The following is a 27,783-nucleotide window of genomic DNA, read 5'->3' on the forward strand; positions in this document are numbered from 1 at the left end:
ATGGGATTATTTTTTAAAGACTCTGTGTGTGTGTGTGTGTGTGTGTGTGTTGCCTGCATCCTGCATGTACATCTATGTATCATGTATGTGCAGTACCTATGGAAGCCAGAAGAGGGTGAAGTCAGATGTCCTGAAACTGGAGTCTTAAGTGGTCTGCCCTGTTGGGGCTGGGAATGCCGAGGACTTCTGGAAGAGCAGCCAGTGTTCTTAACCGATGAGCCATTTCTCCACTCCCCCAACCTCTCCAGATGATAAACAAAAAAACAAAAAACAAAAAACAAAAAAACAAAAAAAAACAAACCATAGGTACAGTACTTCTGGAGAGATCCCCTAACCTGGCCCTGCCTCTGGTGGGACAAGAGGAGATGGGCAGTATATGGGTGGGGCTCTCATCAGTCTGACCCTGTGCTCCATCCTGGTACAGCCGCCGCCGCCATGGAGATCGTCTACGTGTACGTGAAGAAGCGCAGCGAGTTTGGGAAGCAATGCAACTTCACAGACCGCCAGGCTGAGCTGAACATCGACATCTCACCCAACCCTGAGCTGTCCGCACTGTATGTGGAACGGAACCCGGTGGACACAGGCATCCAGTGCTCGGCCAGTATGTCGGAACATGAGGTGGGTTCCTGCCCTGAAGGCGCTGGGTGGTCAGTGGGGGAACTGGCTTAATCTAGAAACTAAGTAAAGAGTGCTGGCGGTGTGTGGGCAGAGTCACCGCAAGACTCACGCTGGTGCCAGGATCAGGAGTAAACAACACAAACTCGTCTTGGGCCAGAGTAGGTGTGTCCGACCTCTGTGCGCGCAAGCCAAAGTCTGCGCTCTGAATTGCAGTTGTCGGGCAGCCTTTGCGATGCTGAACGAGGAAGGATTACTCAGTGTTAGTATCCTATCTCCCAGGAGGGTTGGGTGGATTCCTGGGCCTAGTCAACTCCAGATATGGCTGAAGTTAGCTGTGTATGTGGCCCAACACAAACTGGTGGATCTATTTAAAGCATTATGAGAATTTTTTTATATGCACGAGTTTTCTTTTTCTGTCTGGCCTTGAACTTACCAAGGGAAGAGTGAGTTTGAGGTTCTGATCCTCGTCCTCCATCCCTGAAGTCTGTTTTTTTAAAGATTATTTCCTGTGTTCAGCAGTGTGTGTATGTGTGTGTGTGTATATACCATGAGATTACTGAATATGAACCTTGTAGATGATACTGTTGGGTCATATTTCAGTATCAAAAAGATCAGACATACGTAGAAACAAAATGCTCCTCCTAAGGGCTTAAGAAAATGGACGTGTTACACAGGAGGTTCCCACTGGGATGGGTTGGGACCCCAGAGACACTGAGTTCCCACCAAGTAAGGGATGAACCCACAATTCTGTCAGCCACACTGAAAATCATGTGACATGGGCTAACCCATCTTACCATGCCCAGGATCATCCAGTATCACTTGACTTGGCCAACGCACACTTTTCACCATTTCATGGCATGAATGATCCTGATGGCGGGGGCATGAATGAGCTGAATCGCTGCTGATTCCCAGTCTCTGTAATGCCGAGGGACGAAGGGTTTTTCACTGTTGATATGATATCTCCCAGGCTAGATGGGTGGACTCCTGGGCCCATTTAAGTTAAAAATGGAACTAGGTTTTCCATGGCCACCACTGTCCCCTGTAAGGTAGTGCTGTTGAGGACCAGATAGGGCCTCCTCTCACTTTGTGGCTTTGGCCAGGGCACCCCTTCTTCAGTAACCTCTTAATATCTTCAGGTCCCAAGACCCATGTTTACAGAGATGGCTGAATACTTAGCCCAGAGACAAATGCCTTCTCACCTGTGGTTCTGTTTAGGCCAACACAGAGCGGTTTGAGATGGAGAATTGTGGGGTGAACCATATCGAAGGGGGCTGGCCCAAGGATGTGAACCCCCAGGAGCTGGAGCAGACCATCCGCTTCCGGAAGAAAGTGGAGAAGGACGAGAATTACATCAACACTGTCATGCAGCTGGGCTCGGTTAGTCTCCCTCCGGCACCAGCTCCCCCACACCTCTACCCCAGTTCAGACTGTGCTCTGTAGGCTGTGTGTAGCCCCGTGTAGGCTCCAGTAGCTCTCAGCCAGGAAACCTCACTACTGAACATAAGGATCTATAGGCAAACGGGTTTTAGAAAGAGTCTAATATGCTTGGAAGAGGGCTGTCTAGATGGCTGTATTGGTAATGTTTCTGGTCCCCAAGGCTGATCACTAGAAGTCTTAAAACCCTCACTCCTGTAAGTTGTCCTCTGACCTCCACACATGTACAAAGATGAGCATTCCCCCCCCCCCCATCAAACCCCGAGGCACACTGGGAAAGCCTCTTGGGTAAAGGGAACCCTGGAAGAGTCCTGCCAATCAGCTTGTAGTGCTCACTCATGCACTGAACTGAATTTCAAAACTGCCAGACACAGCAGAGGCTGCAAACTGAACCTCACATGCCTTCTGCTTCCAAAAAAGTTTGTTATTCACTGCACACGTCCAAGACAGACAGACACACTGACTTCACTAGATAGCGTGCAAAGAGTCGCTCTCAGAGACAGAGACACTCCTGTTTGCCCTATAAGGAAAGAATTTCCTGCTGAAGGGTTCAGGGAAGGCTCCCTGTGTGAGGGTTCGAGGATCCCTGACCTCGGACTAGATAGTATGCAAAGACAAAGAGCATTTATTCTGCGGGGACAGCCAGCAAAGCAAAATGGTGACCATGAAGGAAGCAGGCCCCCTTTAAAGCCAATTAGGGGGTCTCCAGTTTTGCTTGGGTCACCATCAGGATTGGTGGAGCTTATGGCATGAGATTTTTGTACACTTTTGATTGGTTTGTACCACGAGGGAGAGAGAGTTACCTTGTAGCAAGTTTTTTGAAAAGTTATCTGCTGTAAGGCCCTGGCCAGATATCGTGGCGGTTGCTGACAGCTGCCCTTTTTCTGCAGTTTTTTCCCCAGAAGCCTTGGCTGTCCTGGGAAACTGAAGCTTAAGGACAACGTGGCAGCCTGTTCTAAAATGGAGTGTGTTAGGTCCTCACACCAGAAGAGTGTTGGGCTTGGGCCCGACCTTGCTGGACAACAGAAATGACACGGGCGGGGTGGGCGTGGGGGTGGGGAGGCCGCTCTCTTCGCCGCTAAGACTCCCTGGCGTGGTGTCCCCTCAGATTATGGAGCACTGTATCAAACAGAACAACGCCATCGACATCTACGAGGAGTATTTTGATGACGAGGAGACAGTGGAGGTGACTGAAGAGGCCCCTTCCGCCAAGACTATCAACGTCTTCAGGTAGCTCCAGAGAGAGGTCCCAGGTCCCTTAGAGCTGGAGTGACAGGTGACCTGCCCAATGAGGATGCTGGGAACCAGACTTAGGCTCTCTGCAGGGATCTGATACCCTCTTCCGGCTTACACAGGCATCAGGCGTGCATGTGAGGCCCATACATACATATAGCAAAACACTCATACACATACATATATACATACATATACATACATACATACATACATACACACACAAGCAAACTACTTAATTGACTTTAGAGGCTGGTGAGATGGCTGGGTGGTTAAGAACACTGGCTGTTTTTCCAGAGGTCCTGAGTTCAAGTCCCAGCACCCATTTATCAAGGGGTCTGATGCCCTCTTCTGGCATGCAGGTGTATATACAGAGTACTTGCACATTAAAAAAAAAGACATAAATGAATATTTATTTTTAAAAATTGACTTAAGTTTTTTCACATAGTTTTAGGCCTTCAGCAAATCTGAGTAAAGAGAGCGGAGTGTCCTTGGATCGCTCCCTCCCTCCCACCCTCAGCACTCGGGTATCTGTCAGGCCTGTGTGAATTTTCCCACACCTATGGTCCTATCACGCATTAGGCTGAGACAGGAGATTGAAAGTTCTAGGCCCGTCTGGGGTACTTAGCGAAACTTTGTCTTAAAAAAGAAAAGAAAAAAAAAATCAAACATGGTGGCACACACCTGTAATCCCAGCACCTGAGAAGCTGAGGTGGGCTAGATCAGGGGGTTCAAGGTCATCCTTAGTCTCAGACACATAGGGAGTCTGAGGTGATTCTGGACTTCTAAGGTCCTGTTTTTTTTTAGAAAGGAAAGGGAAGGCAAGGCAAGAGAAGAAAGGAAGGAAGAACTAAAGAAAGAAAGAAAGAAAGAAAGAAAGAAAGAAAGAAAGAAAGAAAGAAAGAAAGGAAGGAAGAAAGAAAAGAAAAGAAAAAAAGAAAAGAAAGACAGCAAGCAAGCTAACCAGTCAAATCCCCAATATGCAGAGACCATGGTCTCCACTAGGAGGCACTTGTGGGCCTTTATACTCTGTGGATTTGGACCAACTGTGCAGAGCCAGTGGCTGGATTTAACCCCACCTCTTTTGTGCTGATAATCATGGACTCAGACTCCCAGTCAAAACTTTGATCGGGTGAAAGTGTTTGAACCAGGCCAGCATGGTAGCACATGCCTTTTGGTCCCAGGTCCAGAGCAGTAGAGGCAGGCCGATTTCTGTACGTCCAAGTCCACCTGGTGAACAGAGGGAACGTGAGACTAGCCAGAGCTGCACAGTGAGACCCTGCTTTAAAAGGAGGGAGGTGTGACTGTTAAACTGAAGCTCTTCAGGGTGACACACAGATCAGCCCGAGAAACACAGACACTGTCTTGCAGGGGACTCGGCCTGAGTTGGCGGTGTGTACGTGTGCCTAACATGTATATACTGGGTTCTGTCCCAGTAGCTCGCATACATGTGATGGTACATGCCTGTAATCTCAGTACTGGAGGCAGATGGATCAGAAATTCAGGGTTATCTTTAGTTCCAGGCCAGCCTGGGGTACATGAGATCTTGCCTCAATAAATAAATAAATAAATAAATAAATAAATAAATAAATAAATGCCTATAGATTCACTCATCTGCTGCAAAGTCTAGTCAACTCTGGGGTTTATGTGGAGTTTGTTTTTTTTGTTTGAGACAGGGACTCTGTACTCTGTAGCCTAAGCTGACCTCTGGAGTGGTAAGTCACAGGTGCCCCCTGCTATCCCAGCTTCAACCGTGTAAAATCAATTTATTTTTTTTTAATTTTTTTAAATTTTATGCATGTGAGTACACTGTCGTTGTCTCCAGACACGCCAGAAGAGGGCATCGGATCCCATTACAGATGGCTGTGAGCCACCATGTGGTTGCTGGGATTTGAACTCAGGACCTCTGGAAGAACAGTCAGTGCTCTTAACCACTGAGCCATCTCCCCAGCCTTTTTGTTTTTGTAAAAATCGATTTCTAAGCGTACACAGTTGCACTGACATACCTGGATATTTTGAAAGGAAATCTGATAAACACAGAATTGGGAGTCCCTTCCCTCCATCCCCGGCTTTCCCTGCCTTCCCCTCCAGGGACCCTCAGGAGATCAAGCGGACAGCCACACACCTCTCCTGGCACCCTGACGGGAACCGGAAGCTGGCGGTGGCCTATTCCTGCTTGCGGTTCCAGCGCGCGCCCATGGGCATGAGCCATGACTCCTACATCTGGGACCTGGGTGAGAAACGGGTGATTCCACCTGCCAGAGAGGACTGCGGGTGGAGGGGCGGGAGCAAGGTCAGAGGTCAGCAAAATTTGGGGAGCTGAGGGTGGAAATAAGAGGTCAAAGACACTCTTCGGAGTAGGGCACCAGGGCCAAGAGGAAAGTTTTTGCCTCTTCCCTGTGTGGGAACAGACAGGCACACCTCCACAGAGCCAAACCAGACCAAGAAAGTTCCTGTCCACTCTGCATTTGCCTCCTACACTGGGGATAGACGACCCCCCCCCCACAGCCCTGTGAGTGTGAGGCAGGTGGGACGCCCCAGCCCACCTCCAACTTCTGAGGCACTAAGAACAGGCTCTGTGGGATCCGCCATATGAGAAAGATTCCTCCTAGATGACCAAGATGGGGGCCCAAGCAGGAGAGAAACCACCCTAGCTTTCCCGACACTCGCCTTTCATTCACACAGACACTGAGAGACCATTTTCTACAGGCTATAATGGGCGCACAACACTCAGAGCCAACAGTCTGCTTCTTTCTGCAGCTCAGCACGTGCTCACAGAAGGCTGCCCTCACCCAGGGTGGTTCCAGTTTCAGCCACGGTCCTCAGACCTGACACTTCCACTTGGGTGGAAGAAACTGATTTTTTTTTAATGATATTATTGCTTGTGGGGAGGCATGTGTGTCATGGTGCATGTGCAGAGCTCAGGTGACAACTTTGTGGGGTCATTTCTCTTCTTCTACCTTTATCTGGGCTCCGGGGATTGAACTCGGGTCACACCAGGCTTGGGCAGCTCGCTGGCCCCAAGAGTAGACTTTAGGTAAAGCCTCTGTGGATCCACGGACTTGGATCTGGCTGAGGCTGCGAAGGAAGGAAGAAAAGACAAATGCAGACGCACTGGGCTCCCTGCTGGAGAAGTCGCAGTAGCCCAGAGACCCTACCTGTTGTGTGAATTGAACAAGGACATGGGTCATAGAATCCAGCTAAACAGGGATACAGGGTTATCATGTTCACAGAACAGAGCAGGCCCGGTCATCATACACACCTGGATCACGGAGGCGGGTTTAGCTAATCTCCGTGGGAGTGATCTCTGCAGGGGACCGATCTCCAGACCTCAAGTGTCTGGTGGGACAGACAGTCTCTGTGCACACTTGTCAACACTCCCTCTCAGTCTACTGAAGAAGGCTGTACCATGTCCCTCTGAGCCTCACCCCAAAACTTCGGCAGGGGACATGGGGGTGGTGGTGAGGTTTTGCCATTCCTCCAGGGCTCTGGGACTCTAGGGTCCTTGGCACAGCTGTGCCTCTGTCAACCACGCACATCCACGGACACATCTACTCAGGACTTCACCACTCTTTCCACCCTAAGACCAAAATTTCATTCCACAGGCCCAAGAGATGGCTCAGTGGTTGAGAGCATGGTCTGCCCTTGCAGAAGTCCCGAGTTCAAACCCCAGCAACCACATGGTGGCTCACAACCATCTTGTAATGGGATCCCCTTCTGGTGTGTCTGAAGACAGCTACAGTGGACTTATATATACTAAATAAATCTTTAAAATTTTCTTTTCACTTAACACCAAACCCGGGGAATGGACTAGAGCTGGAATTCAATAAGCGAATTCGCCCCCCTAATCCCGATCTTCTCCCCCTCCCCCTAAATTAAGCCCCTGGCGGAGATACAGGCTAAAGAGAACGGAGGGAGGGAGGGGAAGGACTCTTCTGCTGTTTTTCTCATCCTTTGCTTGGAGGGGTTGAACTGATTGGTCCTCTTCACTCTAGAAAACCCCAACCGACCCGAGATTGCCCTGAAGCCATCGTCTCCTCTCGTCACCCTGGAGTACAACCCCAAGGATTCCCACGTGCTCCTAGGGGGCTGCTACAATGGGCAGATAGGTAAGGAAGACTCCGCCCCACCAGGGGGCGTGTCCATCAGGACTAAGCACGGACTTAGCAGGCAGACGGACCATTTAGGAAGCTAACCACTGAGTCACCTGGGAGTCAGGATCAGGTTGATAGTGTGGGCTGGCCTCCAGTCATATTCACTGAGGTAAGTCTAACGATAGCGGGGAATAAGACGGCTTTAAAAATAAAGCAGGCCGGGGAGACGGTTCAATGGGTCAGGGTGCCCGTCACCAAGCCTGATGACCTGGGTTGACCTGTGGGACACACACACATAGTTGACAGAACAGTAGTCTTCTGACCTTCGCTTGTGCAGCTGCACTCGTGTACATGAGTAAAAATAAAATGCAGGTTTTTTTTTTTTTTTTAAGTGATAGTTCAAATAAAGCCAAGCACCAGGGCCATCGATCGATGAATGGGGGGCCATTGTGGAGTGGTCCCGTCTTGGGCGAGGTGTCTGGAAAAAAAGCGTGGGAGGATTGTGGGTGATGCTGGGTTTGCACCCGCAGTTAGGAAGTGTCGCCTCCCATGTGCCCATTGCTGTGAGGCAGTGTCTGAGAGGAGAGACTTAGGGGAGAAAGAGTTAGTTTGCTCCCCGGTTCCCGAGGGGACAGTCTTGCATGGCGGCTGGAGTGGATTGATCCCTGGTGGGGGAAGGAGCTAACAAAAGGGGCTTCTCAAGTCAGATCTACCAGGAAGCAGAGGTTCAGGCAGGAAGGAAGGCTGGCCCCCAGGTCCCACATAGGTACATAGGTGGGAATGTTGATTTGGGTTTTTTTTTTGTTGTTGTTGTTTTTGGGTTTTTTTTTTTGTTTTGTTTTGTTTTTTGTGCTGCGTTTATTGGGAGAGAGACCAAGAGAGACAGAGACACATGGAGATTCTATTTCCAAGGTCTCAATAATAACCTGAGGAAAATTTTGGACATTTATTGGGCTTCCTTAAGGAGCCTAGGAGAGGGACTTCAGGGTTTGGGCGCTCCTTCTCAAAACAGGATATCCCTGGGAGGGGCAGCCAGAAACTCAGGGAAGGGTCTCCTGGTTTTCCATCCCTCTCTTAGAACAGATCTGGCTGGGATAATCCTTTTGTAAGGGGGCACTGGTGAATTTCCTCATGATGGCTAGGTGGACCCAATGGGCAGGATGTGTAGTGGTGGGTGAGGGTGGGCACTAGTGTGTGACAATGAATAGCTGAGTTAGGGGACAACACGGGGGGGGGGAGGAATCAGTTCTCAAGTTTAACCATGTGTGTTCTGGGAATCAAATTCAGGTGTTGTGTGTATGAGTTGTAGTTTCAGAGGTGTGTGTGTTATAGGTTCAGAGGTGTGTGTGTGTGTGTGTGTGTGTGTGTGTGTGTGTGTCTGTCTGTGTGTCTGTGTGTCTGTGTGTCTGTGTGTCTGTGTATATGTATGTGTGTGTGAGTTATAGTTTCAGAGCTGTGTCTGTTACAGGTTCATAGGTGTGTGTGTGTCTGAGTTGTGTTTCAGAGGTGTGTGTGTATGTGTGCATGTGTGTGTATGTGTGTGTATGTATGTATGTGTGTATATGTGTGTGTATGTGTGTATGTGTGTGTGTGCATATGTGTGCATATGTGTGTGTGTATGTGTGTGTGTGTGTGTGTGGTGTAGCCCAGGCTGCTCATTCTGCTGCCTTCACCTCCCACATGCTAGGTTTGCTTTTCACATCTGGAGTTCATTTTTGTTTGAGATAGGCTCACACTGTGTAGCTCTTGGTGACCTGGAACTTTCTGTGTACACCAGTCTGGCCTTGAGCTCACAAAGATCTGGCTGCATCTGTCTCCCGGTGCTGAGATTAAAGGCATGTGCCACCATTCCTGTCTTTTTCAATTAAAAAATTTTTTTAGTATTTTATTTTATGAGGCAGGGTCTCCATATGCAGCACATACAGGACTTGAACTCACTGTGCTCTGGAGTTATAAGTCTGAGCCACTATGCTTAGCTTTGCTTTGGGTTTAATTACTCTCGTTTTTTTTTCTGGTTTACTTTTGTGTATGAGTGTCAGTGTATGCAGCTGGGTGCAGTACCCTTGACGGCCAGAAGGGGCATCAGAGTCACAGTTTGTGAGCCTCCCAATCTGAGTGCTGGGAAACCCAACTCAGGTCCTCCACAAGAGCCGCATTCACTAATAACCACTATGTTATCTCTCCAGCCTTCTAATTTATTTTTGTTTTAAAGACGGGGTGTTACTTTATAACCCAGGCCGGCCTTAAACTCTTGATTCCTCAAGGGAAAGGCCCCGATCCCCCCCCCAACACACACACTCACAGCAGATCTATTACTTCCCCAGGGGAGCAGCCAGACCCCATATATTTCCCTGCCATATTATCTTTTGTCTGAGCCATAAAGACCGCAGCAAAGCTGGTGCCATGACTTATTCAGCAGCCCTCCTCATTCATTATTCATGATCCTTGTCAGTGGCTTTTCAAACTGGCTCAGAACAGGCTCAGCGCTGGGGCCCCGCTGCCACGGGACATCTGTGGGCACAGGACCCACCCTGGAGCGCTGCTTTGCAGAAAAATCTCAGGCTTAGGGACTACTAGGTCAAAACTTATGAGCAAGTAAGTATGGTGGTCAGTCTCCTGGAAATAGCTCTGAGGAAGCACTCCGGCCCTTGATGGCCCTCGGGATGATGTAAAACCCAGATCCCCCAGGGCAGGAAACAGGCTTCACCCCTTTGTAGGCAAAGCACAAGGCTGGGGGGGGGGTGTCTTGAATGTGCTTGTGAGTTTTTCTTTTTAAAGATTTCTTTTAGTTATGTGTGCATGCGTAACAGCATGTGCCATGTGTGTGTGTGTGTGTGTAAGGAGTCTAGAAAAGGACATCAGATTCCTTGTAGCTGGATATAGGCATTGTGAGCTGTCCATTCTGAATACTCGGAACCAAACTCCAACAATCTGCTAGAGTGACAAACACTCTCAGCCACTGAGCCCCTTCCAGCCCCCCCTTTTTCATTTAAAATGTCACACGTGTGTGTTCCTCTGAAGCTGGAGTTCCAGGGAGCCATAAGCCACCCAGAGTGGGTGCTGGGAACAGAACTCTAGCCCTCTGTAGGGATAGCAAGGGCTCCGAACCGATGTGCCATCTCTCCCAACATCTTTCTTATTTTTAATTCACATTTTAACAGTTTATTGTGTGGAAGGGCGTGTGTGTATACCACAATGAGTAGGTAGAGGTCAGAGGACAACTTGAAGAAGTTGGTTCTTTACTACCATGTGGATCTTGGGGTTGTCTGTTAAACTCAGGTTGTCGGTTTGTGAGAGGCAACTTTACCCGAGGAGCCATCTCCCCCGGCCTCTTTTTATTATTATCATTATTCAAGTTTTAGATACATTTATCTTATTTTTTAAGATTTATTTATTTTATGTTTCTGAGTACACTGTAGCTGTTTCTTCAAACACACCGGAAGAGGACATAGGATCTCATTACAGATGGTTGTGAGCCACCATGTGGTTGCTGGGATTTGAACTCAGGACCTCTGGAAGAGCAGTTGGTGCTCTTAACCACTGAGCCACCTCTCCAGCCCTTATCTTATTTTGTGTGTGTGTGTGTGTGTGTGTGTGTGTGTACCATATTATGTATGCCTTGTTGCCAGAAAAGGTATGGGGTCTGTCGGAACTAGATTTATAGATGGTTGTGAGCTATCAGGAGAGTTTCAGGAATCAAACCCAGGCCATCTGGCTGGATAACAAAAATTTAACCCACGAAGTCATCTCTCCAGCTGCCCCTCCGTGAGTTTTTCTCAACAGCATGTTCATACAGCAGCCCTCTTCCCTTGGAGGACCTGGGCCTGTGCTTCCCATGGATTCTGGCCTCACCCCTTCCGTTGGCTAGCTCTGCCTTCAACCTTAGCTCACAGCCCCTTTCCCTCCAGACCTTCCCTGATCAGAGCAGCCTCTCCAGGTACGAAGCCTGGCCCCACGAGCTTCACCAGGGTGCAGGGTATCGCTCAGAACATGGCTGGGCACCATGGGATACATGGGACCGGCAGACATAGAATCACACTGTGTGGGGTTGGTAGAAAATATAAGGTGGTTTGAACGGAGCCCTGATTCCCAAAAAATCCAGATAATTCCCAGAATCAAAGGGAAATGAGAGAGTTAATCCTAGAGTCAAATATGGATGTCCGCGATCCGGAAGCACAGTTTAGGCCAGGCACTAAATCCCAACCTGAAAACAGTTTCACGAAGTTCTTAGAGCCACGCAGCAACAATGACAAACCACTAACCAAGGCCTTTTGGGTCGTGTGGTAGAGCAATAAATGACAAGCCTATAAACCCAGAACTTTGGGGTGGAGGCCGGAGAGTCCGTAGTTATCTATATAGGAATTTCTGAGGCTAGCCTGGGCTACATGAGACCCTGCCTCAAGAATCCAAAACAAAACAAATGAATGCCCGCCCACCACCCATGGCCAAATATCAGTTAAACAACAACAACAACAACAACAAATCCCAGAAAAAAAAAAAAAAAAGGCAGGTGGGTTAGAACATTCAGGAACAAGTCTCAGGTCTCACACATTATCTGAAGACCTTCTTACTTTGTCTTATTTTTGTGTATTTTGAGACAGGGTCTTAATATATAGCCCCAGCTGGCCTGGAACTCACTATGTAGACCAGGCTAGCCTCCAACTCAGAATCTCAACACTCCCCAGTGACAGAAAAGCTTTACAGCAGATTTCTGAGAACTTGAGTTGACAGCCTCATTTTTCACCTCCCCCTTTCCCCCACCTCTCCCTACTCCCTCTCCGGATTCAGCTTGCTGGGACACCCGGAAGGGCAGCCTGGTGGCGGAGCTGTCCACCATTGAGTTCAGCCACCGAGACCCAGTGTACGGCACCATCTGGCTGCAGTCAAAGACAGGCACCGAGTGTTTCTCAGCGTCCACAGATGGGCAGGTACCACCGGGCCGGACCCTGGGAAGGAGAAGAGGGCCAATCCAGGGACCAGTGCCTTATGTCCTGCTTTCCAGTACTTATTTTATTGTGCGGTGCTGGAACCCAGGGCTTCATGCACGGGAGGCAAGCATTCTACCACTGAGCTGCTCCTCAGCCCCCTCTTCCTTAACAAAGGGGGGGGGGAATAGAAAGAAAGAAAATGATAATAAAAGACAACTTATTTCGGGCAGTGGTGTGTGCCATGGTGCCCATGTGGGTACCAGGAATCAAACTCAGATCTTCAGGCTTGGTGGTGAGCGCCTTTACCTTCTGAGCCATCCCATTACCCTAACCTCTTCCAGTCTTAACACCGAGTAGTAAATCACTTCGGAGATTCAAGAGCAGTACCCGAAAGGCCTCCTCTGTCCAGGACCTGCCAGCCCCTCCCCCATGGCCAGCCAGCTCCTCCCCCATGACCTGCCAGCTCCTCCCCCATGGCCTGCCAGCCCCTCCCCCATGACCTACCAGCTCCTCCCCCATGGCCTGCCAGCCCCTCCCCTATGACCTGCTAGCTCCTCCCCCATGGCCTGCCAGCGCCTCCCTCATAGCCTGCCAGCCCCTCCCCTGGCACTAGTTTTTTGTGTCTGCTTTGAGAGATGCCCTCTGCATGTTCGAGCAAATGGCCACTCCCTCTCTTCACCCTCTCCCCGGCACACTTTCCCACCTGCCTAGCACCTGCTGTGCCCCTTGAGCCCACTCAGCAGCCGGTTCAGATTTCACCAAGTGTGATTCTGTACCTGTTGACCGCCCGGGGTAGGTCTGTTCTGCTTTATTTCAGAGGGGCTTAATATTTTTGTCGGCATCAGAAAATACGTTTGTCAGCATTAGAAATAATAGAAAAGGAAGAGCAAGAAGTGCATGTGTGCCTGGTCATTACACTCACACTGGCAATCTGAAGCGTATATTGCTGTTGGTGGGAAATGCTCACGCAATGAATATGTGTGCTCTTTTGTTTATTTATCTTGTTAAGATTATTTATTTTATGTACATGATCACACTGTGGTTATCTTCAAACGCACCAGAAGAGGGCGCCAGATCCCATTACAGAGGGTTGTGATCCACCATGTGGTTGCTGGGATTTGAACTCACGACCTCTGGAAGATCAGTCAGTGCTCTTAACCACTGAGCCATCTCTCCAGCCACCATTTATTTATTTTTAAAGATAGGATCTCATGTAGTCCAGGTTGACATCAAAAGTCCCAAACTTTCTGCCTCCACCACCCGAGTGCTGGGATTTCAGACCCACGTCAGCACGCCTGGGTCCTGTGTGTAGTTTTCATCTCTGCATATTTCTATATAGGGGAGTTTTGTAGAAAACAGTTTCTTGTGCCTACATCTGAATTGTATAGGGTTTGCCTTTGTAAGTCTTAAAAATAGTATGTTTGTTCTCATTGGTCCCATATCCTTGAGTCCCTGGATGGTTTGGGGGTGAGGATGGGGTAATAGTCAGGGTCTTCAGGGTCTCAATCACCCTTCCCTGCCAGGTCATGTGGTGGGACATCCGCAAGATCAGCGAGCCCACCGAAGTGGTCATTATGGACATCTCCAGAAAGGAGCAGCTCGAGAACGCCCTGGGCGCCATCTCCTTGGAGTTCGAGTCTACCTTGGTAGGTGTTTGTTTGATTGATTTTTTTTTGTTGTTGTTTTGTTTGTTTCTGTTGTACTTTCTTCAGCTTCGCTAGCTAGCTGGAGCTACAAACAGGCATTGGCCGGTGCAGAAGCGGGGAGGAGGACCCTTCCTTCCCTGGGCAGCCTTACTCGTTGTGAAGGCTTTACAGCGGTCTTCCAGCAGGGGGCAGCAGAGCGCCTCCAGGAAGGCTGCGGTTGAAACCGCTTGAGGCCGGCCCTTCTGAGCTGAGGGGAGCTTTAAAACCAGAGATGCCCGGTTTGCGGGTAAGATCCCTGTCCAGAACCAGCATCTGCTTTGGCTTCACTTGAGGCCCTAGGCTGGCCACTTCTCAACAGAAAAGGAATGATAAACCCCCAAAGCCAGGATTGCGGGTGCGTGCCTGTAATCCCAGCCCCTTGGAGCTGGAGGCAGGAAGATCAGGAGTTCAAAGTCAAACCTAACAAGTTTGAGGTCCTGTTTTTTGTCTGTTTGATTGTTTTTAAGTCGAAATAAATAACAAAACAGAAAACAAGAAGCCAGAGAGAGCTTTTGCATTTGCTACACAAACTTGACCTGAGTTTAATTCCTGGATCCTGCTATGAAAGGAAACTGACTCCCGGAAATTGTCCTCTGACCTCTCCTTGTACTTAATGAACCATGGAACTCTCTCTCTCTCTCTCTCTCTCTCTCTCTCTCTCTCTCTCTCTCTCTCTCTCTCACACACACACACACACACACACACACCACCACATCGACGCCGTCAAAGAAGAGAAAATTTAAAACTCAAAATTGAAGCCGGAAGAAAGATCATTGAAAGTTCAAAACCAGCTGAGATCACGGAGAATGCCAGGCCAGCCAGGAGACCATGTCTCAAACATACAAACCCAAAAACCTACAGAACATAAACTAGAAAGCTTGGAGTTTAGCAGATCAGTAGTCGTGGGAGTGCGTCAGAGCAGAAAATGGGCACTCTCCCCAAATCAAGACGAGAAAACCCCTTTCCAGATGGGTCAGTGGCTTAGGCTGGTTCCTCCTCTAACTAGGTGAGGCTCAAGCTTGGTGGCCCCACTCCTACGTTCTTGGAAATGTCTGTCACTTGTTTGACTCACGGAACTGTCACATCATCATAGGACCTGAGGAGGCTCTGCCTTCACACCTGCCCCGGGCAGCATCCTCAGCCAATCACCATGAAGTAGGTGGAGCCTATCTGGGAGGGTTCAAGAAGACTTGGTATCCCAAGGTTTCTAGGCCACATGCTAAATGTAATGCCCCCTCTTGTCCATGACAGTCCTTGAGTATCTACAGCCTTTGCCAGACACCGGCAGCCACCCTGTTCCTGTGAGGCCGGGATTTTATCCCTGCGTCCACCCATCAAGAGGAGTCTTGGTGACAGTAAGCCAAGTGCCCTGGCACATGGTAAAGCTGGGACTTCAGCCCCATGCCCTGGTTCTGTCTCCACCGCAGGCTGGGTGACTTGTCTCTGACCATTTATAGGTACACCATGGCTGAATTAATGGCTTGCTTCTCAGCCACACCCCCAATTTGTACCCAACTTTAGTAGCTCAGTTTGTATCCTTTCTCTCTCCCTTTCCTTTCCCACCTCTCTGTGAGTGTGTGTGTGTGTGTGTGTGTGTGTGTGTGTGTGTGTATGTGTGTGTGTTTCTCTCTCGACACTGAATACTGAACGTGGGGTCAATCTTTCAACACCAAGCCATACCTCTAATCTCCATATGCTTGAAAGCTCATGAAATAACCACCTACTCCCTTATCCATTATTGCTCACTGATTTTAAGGATTTATTTCTCTCTCTCTCTCTCTCTCTCTCTCTGTGTGTGTGTGTGTGTGTGTGTGTGTGAGTATTCGGCCTGCTTTTGTGTGTGCCACATGCAATCCTGGTACCTGAAGAGGTTAGAAAAAAAGTACCCAGGAACTAGAGTTACAGGTGTTTGTGAGCCAGCATGAAGGTGTCACGAATCAAACCTGGTTCCTTGGTCCAAACAAGTGCTCTTAACAGCTGAGCCATCTTTGTGGCCCTGCTTAACTGTTTGTTTGAGGCAGGGTTTCTCTGTGTAGCCCTGGCTATCCCGGCGCTCACTCTGTAGACCAGGCTAGCCTTAAACTCACAGAGATCCTCCTGCCTCCCAAGTGCTGGGACCAAAGATGTGCGCCACCAACACCCAGATTCCCTCTGCACTTTTTATTTTGGAGAAGTCCCTTGCATCCCTTGAATTTACTATTTTACTGAAAACAACCTGAACATAAAAGGATATTACATTTTAAATTTTATTTTATTTTTTGCTGCATGTGGTCGCCACAGGACAGCTTGTGGGGGTCAGTTCTATTCTTCCACTGTGTGAGCCTCAGGGATGGAACGCAGGTTGTCAAGCTTGACCTTTACCCACCGAGCCATCTCCCAGACCCATGACCTTGAACTTCTGATCCTCCTGCCCCCCCCCCCCCCCCCCGCCAGCTTTTGCGTGCCAGATCACAGGTGTGCGCCACCGAGTCTGGGTTGACCACTTTGAAGGGGCAGTTGTGCAGTGCCCTGCCCACTCGTCCTGTAGAATGACCATCCCCACCGCCTGGCTCTGGAATTCCCCATCTTTCAAAGCTCTTTATTAAGATGTGACATTTTGTTTACCTTCCGGACAGAACAAGAAAGAGCCTGGGTGGGAAGGAGCCCCGCCTCCCGGCGTTGCCGGTGAATGTAATTTCACTTCCTCATAGCTGTGTGGATTCGGCTGACTCACACTTTGACACGGTTCTTCCTCAAAGGAATTTGGTCATTCTTACACTTTCCAGAAAAGCTGGGCTTGGTGGCTTAGACCTCAATCCCACCACTTCAGGCAGAGGCAGGCCTGTGAATTCAAGGCTAGCCTAGTCTACAGAGCAAGTTCCAGGGCAGCCAAGGCTATGTAGTGAGACCCTGTATCAAAAACAAAACAAAACCAGAAACGAAAAAACACCAAGCCCTTTATTGTAACTGATTTTTCAAATGATCAAAATGAAGCAGATGATTTCCTCCCCAAAAACTGGTTCTTCTGTAAGAACAAATATAAAACAAAATGGAAACATTGTACCGTTGAGAAAAACAGGTCCCCCTTCCTTTCTCCCCGAGATCCTAGCAATTCTCATCATTGTCCATCTTGCCCCCTCTAGGGATTGCTAAGGAGAAGGGTGATAGAGAATTGTCTTCCTCCCTCCCTTTCTCCCTCCCTCTCTTCCTCTCTCCTCTCTCTCTCCTTCTCCCTCTCCTTCCCTCTCCCTCTCTTCGTTTCTTTTTGAGACAGGGTGACCTCAAACTTGCTAAGTATTTAAGGATAACCTTGAACTTATGATCCTGCCTCCCCCCCAACGACAGAATTTCAGCAATGCACCACCATGCCTGTTTGTGTGGGGCTTGAACCCCAGTTTTCATGTCTGAACTCTACCAGCCCAGCTGCAGTCCTGGCCCTTTTCTTATTTTGCTTCTACTCTTATTTAAATTTATCTTTGTGTGTGCACATGTGTGTGCATTCGTGCATATGTACACGTGTGTGTATGAATGCCTTGTGATCACAGGCAAGTTTCCAGGCTGGGCGGGAGGAGGCACAACTGTAGTTCCCAGACCTGGGGAGACAACTTGCCTCACTGACCACCAGGTGGCTTCCTGAGTGCTGGCTGGCCACCTGTCCTAAGTTCACAGTGGCAGCTTGAGCTGATTTCCCTCAGATACAGTTTCTTCGTACTCGGGGACACATTGTGTCCACTCTGAGCCTCATTTATTCTATGTGCAAACAGGTAACCCAGATCCTTATGACAGGAGATTATGGGGTTAGAACGGTGGCTCTGCTTTTAAAAGCACCTGTTGTCCTTTAACTCCAGTGCTGTAAGGGGAACGGAGGGGGGGATTAGGACTTGCAGGAAGCCAGCCTATCAGAAAAGCAAGAATCCAAGATCATGGAGAGACCCTGCTTCAAAGGAATGAAGCAGAGTGATAGTGGGAGACACCCAAAGTTTATTCTGGCTTCTGTGCACACAAATGCACAGCACAGCACACACACATTCACACACACTGCATCCACACACATGAACACACACACAAACATTGTATACACAAACGGCATAAACACACTACATACACACACACACATCTATACACTGCACACACACTGCATCCACACACGGACACAAACATGTACACATAAACTGCGTACACAAACACGTACACACACACTGTATACACACACGGGCACATCCACACAAACACACACTGTATACATAAACTGCACACAAACACATGGACACACCAAAAACATCCATACATACACATGCACGTGTGCCCACACACAGACACACCAAACACACACACACATGCATGAGCACGCATACACATGGACATACCAAACACACACACACACACACTGCATAGTATATACAGTGCTGTCTGTGGCAGGGTCTCCTGATAACCCTCTAGGGCTCAGGAGAGCCAAGGAGACCCTTACATGTGCCAGCAAAAAATTCCCCATGAGACTGGGGAGCGCAACAGGACTTGGCCTGAACAAAGCTGAAGCAGAGGCTCCCAGGCAGGCTGCTGGTTCCGTGGGTCCAGCCTAGAGATGGTAGTTCATGGACCTTCCTCTTCTGTCTTCCTCTCCACAGCCAACCAAGTTCATGGTGGGCACAGAACAGGGCATCATCATCTCCTGCAACCGCAAGGCCAAGACATCAGCCGAGAAGATTGTTTGCACCTTTTCTGGCCACCACGGCCCCATCTATGCCCTCCAGAGAAACCCCTTCTACCCAAAGAACTTTCTGACTGTCGGTGACTGGACGGCCCGCATCTGGTCTGAGGACAGTCGGGAGTCATCTATCATGTGGACCAGGTAAAGGGAGGGTTGCAGAGGAGCAGAGGGTACACTGGGGGGGGGCACCTCAGATATTTGGTTTAGCAGGAGTCTATACAAGGCGTGGTGGCTCATACCTGTAATCCTAGCGTTCTGGAGGCTGAGGCAGGAGGATTGCAAGTTTGAAGCATCCTGAGCTACATGGGAAGACTTTGTCTTGTCACTGGGCAGCAGTGGTGCAGGCCTTTAATCCTAGTACTTAGAGGGCAGAGGCAGGCAGATATCAGAGTTCAAGGCCAGCCTGCTCTACAGATCGAGTTTCAGGATGGCCAGGGCTACACAGAGAAACCTTGTCTCAGAAAGAAAAAAAAAAAAGAAAAAGGAAAGACCTTGTCTCAAACACACATACACACACACACACACACACACACACACACACACACACACACACACACACAAGCACTCCCAAGTGTACTGGGCTTACAGGTATGTGCTACCATGCCTGGTTAACAGTATAATCTCTTTTTTCTTTCTGAACACAGGATCTTACTATGTAGATCTAATTGGCCTAGAACCCTCCATGTAGACCAGTCTGGCTTCAGATTTACAGAGATCTGCCTACCTGTGCTGGTTGTTGTTTTTGTCAACTTGAGCCAGGCTAGAGTTACCAGAGAAGAGCCTCAATGGAGGAAATGCCTCCATTAGATTGTCTCTATGCAAATTTGTGGGACTGTATGCAAATCTGTAGGGCTGTATGCAAATCTTGATTAATGATTGGGGTGTGAGGGCCCAGTCCCCTGAAGGCAGCCCTGCCCCTGGCCAGGTGGTTCTGAGATGTATAGAAAGCAGGCTGAGCAAGCCAGGAGGAGGGCGCCAGTGAGCCACACTCCTCCACGGCCTCTGCTTCAGTTCTTGTCTTCTGGTTTCTTCCCCCAAGATCCTGCCCTGACTTCCCTAGACCTTGGGCTGTCACCTGGAAATGTAAGATGAAATTAACCCCTTCCTCCCCAGGTTGCTTTTGATCGAGGTGTTCCTAATCACAGTAAGAAAAACCCTAAGACTTTGTTTCTGCCACCCAAGTGCTGAGATTAAAAGCCTGTGTCATCCCACCCAGCCAGCAACAATGAAGAACTTTTGATATAAATATGCCCCATGCAATATTATATTCCTTGGAATATACTTACATTAAAAATTCTGCACTGCCTTCCAAACTCTCCAGAGTCAGATGATGGGCATGCTAACCATGCCTTTAACCCCAATGTTCAGTAGGTAGAAGCAGACAGATCTCTCTGATCCCAGGGCAGACAGCCAGAGCTACACAGTAGGACCCTCTCTTTAAAAATAAAATAAGATAAAAATAAAATCTACAGGTTTTTTTTTCTTCTTTTTATCGTGGCCCAACTGTTCACATGCTTAGTAAAATCAAAGGAGGCCCGAGATTTTAATCCAGCTTCAGCTGTACCTCTATGGAGGAATAAAGAATGGGTTTGGGGGTTTGGGGAAGAGAAAGAAGGAGGGGGGAAGAAGAAGAGAGAAGTAGGAAGAAGAGGAGAAGGAGGAAGAGGAAGAAGGAAGAAGAAGAAGGAAGAAAAAGAGGAAGAGGAAGAAGAAGAGGAAAAAGAGGAAGAAGAAGAAGGAAGGAAGGAGGGGGAGGAGGAAGGAGGAGAAGAGAAGAGAAGAATTTTAAAAATATTTCACCTACTTCTGAACAACCTTGAGGGATGACAGGGTTTCTCTTTGTAGCCCTGACTGTCCTCGAACTCAAACTGTAGACCAGGCTGGCCTTGAACTCTCAGCAGTCCGCTTGCTTTTGCCTCCCAAGTGCTGGGATTAGAAGAGGCATCACCCTGCATGGTGAGGAATGACTTTTTGTTTGGGCTGATAAGATGCTTCGGTGGTGAAGGCACTTGCTGCCAAGTGAGACCATCTGCGTTTGATCCCCAGAACTCTCTTGGGAGAAGGAGAGAACTGACTCCTCCAAGTTGTCCTCTGACCTCCACATGTGTGCTGTGGCATGCATGCACCAATACATATTCACACACACACACACACACACACACACACACACACACACACACACACACGATTTATAAATTATTAAACAAAGTTGTCCACCGAACAAATCTTTGGAAATCCGGAGATGAAGGGCAGGAGAAAATATAGCAAACCTCAATCTCAGAAAAAATGAATTTCTGGGTATGTCCTTCTTGGGACCCCACAGTAGATTCCAGATTCCATCAGGTTTGATTGACACTGTGGGAAAGGCCATGGGGAGACCACGCACCCAGATCCCTGTTAAGTTCAACCTGCAAACAATCAGTAAATGAGGCTGACATGCTAAAAGTCAGACCCAAGAAAGCTTTCTACCCAGACAGACTCAGAGGCCCTGGACCCCTGGGAGAGCCTCAGTGAGAGGAGCCATGCACACCCTCAAGCTCTCTCCTTCCACCCCAGGATCCCTGACTCACCTCCCTGTCTCCCACAGGTACCACATGGCTTACCTCTCCGATGGAGCCTGGAGTCCTGTGAGACCAGCGGTTTTCTTCACCACCAAGATGGATGGGACCCTGGACATCTGGGACTTGGTGTTCAAGCAGTGTGACCCTGCCCTCAGCCTGAAGGTCACGTGTGTGTCCCCTCCTACCCCTACTGCCCTGTACACCCTGGCCCTTGTGATCTGGGGTCTTTCCTGGATGGGCCCAGAGGGGCGGGCTCGTCTCTCTCTCTCTCTCTCTCTCTCTCTCTCTCTCTCTCTCTCTCTCTCTCTCTCTCTGTGTGTGTGTGTGTGTGTGTGTGTGTCTTATATGTGCACCTGAATAGGGCCTCTCTGAATAGTCTGGGTTTCTAGCCGGCTGTGCTCTGACTTTGGGAGCATGGGAGAATCGAGGGACCCAGGGACTTGCAGCTCTGATGAATCACCCTAGGGAACATAAACAGAAGGGAAAGGCTGTAGACTCCAGGCACTGGTAGGCTTCTGGCTTAGCTTTCAACTCTGAGCCCCACACTCAGCACCACAAGAAAAAAGTTTTATCAGTTGGCAGGACACTTGCCTAGCATGCACAAGGCCCCAGGCCCTATTACCACAACTGGATATACCAGGCATGGCACTGCAGCAGCAGCAAGATCAGAAGTTCAAGGTCAATCCTGTCTAAGTCGTAAGTTCAAGACCAACCTGGGCTACAGGATACCCAGACCCAAACAACAACAACCAAAACTGGAGGGAATTTGAGAGAAGTAAACATTCTCTCCCCTCTCCAGCTGTTTACCTCTCAGACCCTTATATTCGGGTTCGCTGAGGCCATAAGATGACACAGCTAGACTAACACTGGGGCTAGGGACCAAGGGTGTTGGCAGCCAGTGAACTTCATCCACTGTGGAAGGGTGTGTCACCAGGGTGTTCCAACAGGGCCAGATAATAGGATATAAGTAACTTCGGTTTCCTTCCCCACTCTACCTGGTTCCTCTGGCTCCCAACAGGTGTGTGACGATCCGCTCTTCTGCCTCCGGGTTCAGGACACCGGGTGTCTCATCGCCTGCGGCTCCGAGCTTGGAACGACCACTCTGCTGGAGGTCTCCAGCAGCCTGTCTACTCTGCAGAGGAATGAGAAGAACATAGCTTCCTCCGTGAGTGCCAGGGTGGCGCCTACTGTGTGCACGACCTGACCTGGCCTGTCACATAGAGACCGAGTTAGGGAAAACGGGTTGCCATTACCGGGAAGGGCAGCATGGTGTCCCCCAAGATGTCAGATCTGCCCTTGCTCACTTGCTCGCATTCAGGAGTGCTGGCGTGGTCACTCGGCACGTCCAGGCTGTAAATCACACTGATTTGATGGAGTAGAAAAATCAATGAGATATTTTGGCAGCAGAAGGCTAGCAGATGCTCCAAGAGACGGCACATGGAAGTCACCTGGCTAATAAGAGGCACTGAGATCCGCCACTACCCCTGTCCCTACCCTGAAGCATCCTCCCCAGCAGCATGGGGGCGGGGGGAGACACTGGCACTGAAGTTCCTAGTGCTGAGGGTGGGATAGCCTCCTGGATGTGCCTGAGGCTGGGGCCTCACGACCAAGCTGGGGGTCCAGGATCACCACATTGTCTTAACCCCATAAGGCATTCTCCACAGTAGCCTGTGTCTGGGGCTCCTTGGAACCCAGTAACTCAGCAGTCCTGCTCCGGGCTGGCCTTGATTAATGCATGGTTAGTGCTGAATTGGATTTCAGATTCACAAACTTTGCCTCCAGTGTCCTGGGATTGTTGGCTTGTGTCACTACACCCAGTTTATAGTTCAGAACCTCTGCCAGGCAGGCACTTCAACAGCAGACCTAGATCCCTAGGCCTGTGTGCAAGTGTGTACTTGTATGTTTTGAGGCAGGATCTTACTTTGCAGTCTTGGTTTGTCCTATGTGGAACAGGTTGGCTTTGAACTCACGGAGATCCACAAGTCTCTGCCTCCTGAGAGCACTAGACTTAAAGGCCTGATGCCACCATATCTGACTTAGTTGCGCCCACCCATGCGTGACAATTTATTTTAATTAGTCTCATTTGCATATAAATACATGAAAGCAAATGTTAAAAGTTTACATCCTTGACGATGTACTTTCAGAGATAAGTTTACTCAATGTACAAGTATGGGCTAACTTCATTTTAATTTCATAAAAAATTGTTCAATACATAATACATCTATCTCTCGTCTCGAGCATAGATTTTCCTGGACAGGTAAGTGGTCCAGGCTGGCCTCAAACTTACAACAGTCCTCCTACCTCAGCCTCCCCAGCACTGGGATCAAACATGAACACCACCATTCCTGGTTTAGCCCTCCTCTCTTGATATAACCCCCAGCAGAACCCACCAAGGACAGATTTCTATAGAAGCCCAGCCAATGCTAAGGTTTCTAGCTGAAACCCAACTCCCTTGCTACCTGCTTGTCCCTTGTCTGCCCCAGATATTTGAACGTGAGACCCGGCGGGAAAAGATCCTGGAGGCCAGACACCGCGAGATGCGGCTGAAGGAGAAAGGCAAGGCCGAGGGCAAAGACGATGACCAGAAGGAAGAGGATGTAGTCCTGGACCTTGATGAGCTAGTCAGCAAAGCCGAGGAGGAATTCTTCCAAGTCATCTTCTCAGAGCTGAAGAGGAAGGAGGCAGAGGCCTTGAAGAAGAAACGGAAACCTTCGGTAAGGACCTCAGCAGGGACATGAGTGGGCTCGGGTGTGGGAGAAAGCCATGAGGCCTGAGTTCTTTCTGCCCAACTAATGACCTCCTGGGTAACCTTGAGCCAATAGTTTTCTGTTGGCTCAAGGTTGACTGTCCACTAGTAAGAGGAAAGACTTGCTTCTATCTCCTGAGGAAATTTCTCTCCCATGAGGCATCAGGTTCCTTGAGAACTGGAGCTGCATGCCTCCTGGAATGTTCCTCCCCACCATGGTAGGCCCATCTTCAACATGCATGGGGCCCCCAGAGCCAGGGCTCTGAGGTTTTGTGAGTGAGTGCCTTCAGCCCCATGGAAGGAAGGGGTGGAGCCCAACCAGGTCCCAGGACGGTGGCCTTTGACTGCTTCTCTGCTCCTGGCCCTAGCTCACAGGCATTTTTGACCTGTGTCACCCAGCCTGTCCCTCTCCTTCTCAGCTTCTCAGCTGCTATCTGTAAAGTGAAGCAAGTATGCACTGTAAAGAAGGTGCCTGGTTACCTTCTGTGGACAGAGAGAAAAAGCATCTTCTTTATCTGCAACATTGTTCTTAGGGGTTCAGCCAGGAAGGAGACAAAGGATGAAGGAAGCCAAGCTGTGCTTTTTCTGAGCAAGACTGGTTGTGTCATGGCCAAAATGAAAGTGGGGGCAGGGCTTGTTTAAAAAGCATTTAGAGGAGGGGCTGGTTAAGAGCACTGACTGCCTTTCTAGAGGTCCCCAGACAACTTCTATAACTCCACTCAAGTTCCGAGAAATCCAGCGCTTTCTTCAGGCCTCTGTGAGCACCAGGCATGCATGGTGCACTGACATATGTGCAAGCATATTACACATACATATTTAAAACAGACAAATAAAACGGTTTTAGTGGAGCCAACAAGATGACTTAATGCATAAAAGCACTTAACACGCCACACCTGATGGGCTGAGTGTGATTCCTGGGGACCCATATGGTAGAGGAGAGAGAGAACCAATTCCCACAAGCTGTCCTCTGACCACCACTGGATGCTGTGGGACTCAGGTCATGTGTATGATCACATATGTGCGAGCGCACGAGCGTGCACACACAAGAATAAACATAAAAACTATTTAGAGGAGGTTGGGATACAATTCAGTTGGTAGACTGCTTGCCTAGAATTCATGAAGCCTGGGTTTCCCCATAGACCAAGTGAGCTCATGCACACCTGTAATGTCAACATACATAGATCCAGGCAGAAGGGGTGACGTACACACGAGGAGGTGTCAATGAGCCATCTACCATGGATGCTAGGAACTGAATACAGATTCTACGTAAGGACAGTGGCTTAACCACCATCTCTCCAGTCCCTCCTGCCCCCTTCTGCCTAGTGATCCTTCCACTGTTTCCCTCCTGATGCTTGAGGACAGGGAGTGATTTTGTGACGTGATCTGTATGTGGGGAGTGTTTGACTAAGAGCCACTTTTGTGAAGGTGGAGGGTTAGCCCACTATTCATAGCACAGGCTGGACTAGAGTTCCGATGTCCGGCCTGAACCCCCAGGCTCTTCTTATCTCTCCCTCCCAGCCCACCCATCCTTCTGAAGGCGTAGATTAAAGTACCATGGGGCCGACAGGCACGTGTTTGGCCTCCTACACCCTGAAGTCCTGCCCTTGCAAAGTCTACATGTTGCAGGGACTGTTCAAGTTCACAGAGCTGCCCTTCTCCTGCCCACCTCACGCCTCCTCCTCTCTTAGACTTTCCATGGCCTGAAATTCTCGGGGTGGGAAAGAAGGGGGGTCAGAGAGCATCACTCCAAAGCCAGAAAGAGTATCGATGCTATAACCTGAGCACTGTGCAGTGCCCAGACAGGGAAGTCTAGAATCTGAGGCCAGCCTCTGCTATATTGCAAGGGTCAGTCTCATAAGAAGGAAAGAAAAGAAAGGGATATGAGGAGAAAGGAAGAAAGGAAAGAAGGAAGGAAGGTAGAAAGGCTACCCCCCATGATGAAGGTTGTTCTTTACACACTGTCTCCCTTCACCCTTCTTGCTAAGGCCTACCCCTCAAGTTGTCACACAAGGTGCCCCAGATGGAGCAGGCTTAAGGTCACCCACTCTGAAAATGGCTGAAGCCCGGCTATCAGATCCCCCAAAGTCCTGCTGCCTTCCCCATCCATGACTGGAAACCCTCTGCGCCAGCTTGGAATAGACACGCTAGGCTCCCAGCAGCTCCCTGCCATTGGCCTTGGAAGAGAGGGATATGTCTGGAAATATGTCTGCGGGCTTCCTCTCAGCAACATTTCTGTTTCTGCCACAGAAGCAAAAATCGAGTGTAGAGGTGGAAGGCGAAGAGGAGATAGTGGAACAAAATGTCGGAGAGGAGGAAGAAGATGGTGACCTAGCAGGTGAAGATGCTGGTGAAGAAGTGAGTGAAGAGCAGCAGGAAGTGCCCACCTAGGACAGCGTCTGCCCACGCCACTGCCCCTTCCTGCTGACGGCTGGCCTTCCGCTTGATAGTGTCTCAACTGAAGAAGAAAAAGTTGAGTTTCCTCCTTCAATAATTATTGGTGGGGACAGACCAGGGACAAGTCACAGGCCCACATTGGGCTAAACCCCTTCTCTAGGGTGGGAAGGGGTAGGGCTTGTCTCTGTGCTAACTCCCCTGGCTTCTGTAACCCTGAGGCTAACTCAGATTCAGGGCACACACACAGCCTTAAGGCAGATGTTAGACGGGTCCCTAGATTCTGCTTATCACGGGCTACCCAATTAGTAGTCACCAATGCCCTTTGCCAGAAGATTCCAGAGCTCAGCCGAGCTCGCCTCCATGGAACAAGGGCCTCCGGAGTACCTGCACCGGGGCAAGTTTCACTCTCTCTCCTCCCCCCTCACCTACTTCCAAACCAGAACAGAACCTTTGTCTCCATCTATAACAACCCAAGCAACCCCCACAGGGGCCATCTTGACATGCAGTCACACGGTGGGGACGCCCCCGGGTGTGGAGAGCAGGTGGGTAGGATGAACCCGACTCTCCCTGTACACGCGTGGTTTTTATTGCTATGTTTCTTATGACATTAAATCAGCGGTAACAGCAGTGATTGTGTACGTGTCATGAATGCCATGCTCAGGGTCTCTCACTGATCTCCTGTAATCTTTCCAAAGTTCCTGGAGAGTTTGTGCTCAAGGAGAGTTACCTGGTCACAGCTGGCGAGGCATGGGGCAGAGGCAGGTGCTCCAGGCAGTTGAATGTGGACCGGGGACTAAGCAGAGTCCTTTTTGGGTAGGCACTGGGCTGGGCCCCAAAACCATGGCTCCATACAGGAGTAGATAGGGTAGAGGGCACCTCAGAGACAACTTCGTACACCTACAAGTCCCAGAGTGTCATGGATTCTGCAGCTGTCGTCGGGAATTTAAAGTGCCTGCCTGAAGAGTACTGTTGGCTAGGAATGATGGCATTCCAGTCCCACCTCGGAGGAGGCAGAGACAGATGAATCTCTATGAGTTTAGGGCCAGCCTGGTCTACAAAGTGAGTTCTACAACAGCCAGGGCTACTCAGAGAAATCCTGTCTTAAAGGGAGGAGGAAGAAGAGGAAGAAGAGGAGGAAGAGGAAGAGGAGGAGGAGGAATGAGAGAAAGAGGTGGAGGAGAAGAAGGAAGAGGAGGTGGAAGAAGAGGAGGAGGAAGAGGAAGAGGAGGAAGAGGAGGAGGAAGAGGAAGAGAAGGAGGAAGAAGAAGAAGAGGAGGAGGAGGAAAAAGAAGAGGAGGAGGAAGAGGAGGAGGAGGAAGAGGAGAAGGAGGAAGAGGAGGAGGAAGAAGAGGAGGAGGAGGAAGAGGAGGAGGAGGAAGAAGAAGAGGAGGAAGAAGAGGAGG

The 27,783-nt window shown here is 49.5% G+C and overlaps 1 protein-coding gene across 1 annotated transcript; it reads left to right on the plus strand.

The window, feature by feature from the left end:
- Positions 1-435: 435 nt before the first annotated feature.
- DNAI2 (dynein axonemal intermediate chain 2) lies at positions 436-27,713 on the plus strand (the record flags this gene model as incomplete). The annotated part of the gene is made up of 13 exons (XM_080922468.1): positions 436-618; positions 1,834-1,995; positions 3,161-3,282; positions 5,377-5,519; positions 7,281-7,394; positions 12,168-12,307; positions 13,831-13,953; positions 18,597-18,820; positions 21,267-21,402; positions 22,259-22,405; positions 23,724-23,954; positions 26,237-26,341; positions 27,606-27,713. Coding segments are annotated over 13 exons (1,938 nt in total), but the record flags the coding sequence as incomplete, so codon positions are not given.
- Between the last annotated feature and the right edge of the window lie 70 nt (positions 27,714-27,783).

This window comes from Micromys minutus (genome assembly GCF_963924665.1).
Source record: "Micromys minutus genome assembly, chromosome: 10".
NCBI classification, from domain to species: domain Eukaryota; kingdom Metazoa; phylum Chordata; class Mammalia; order Rodentia; family Muridae; genus Micromys; species Micromys minutus.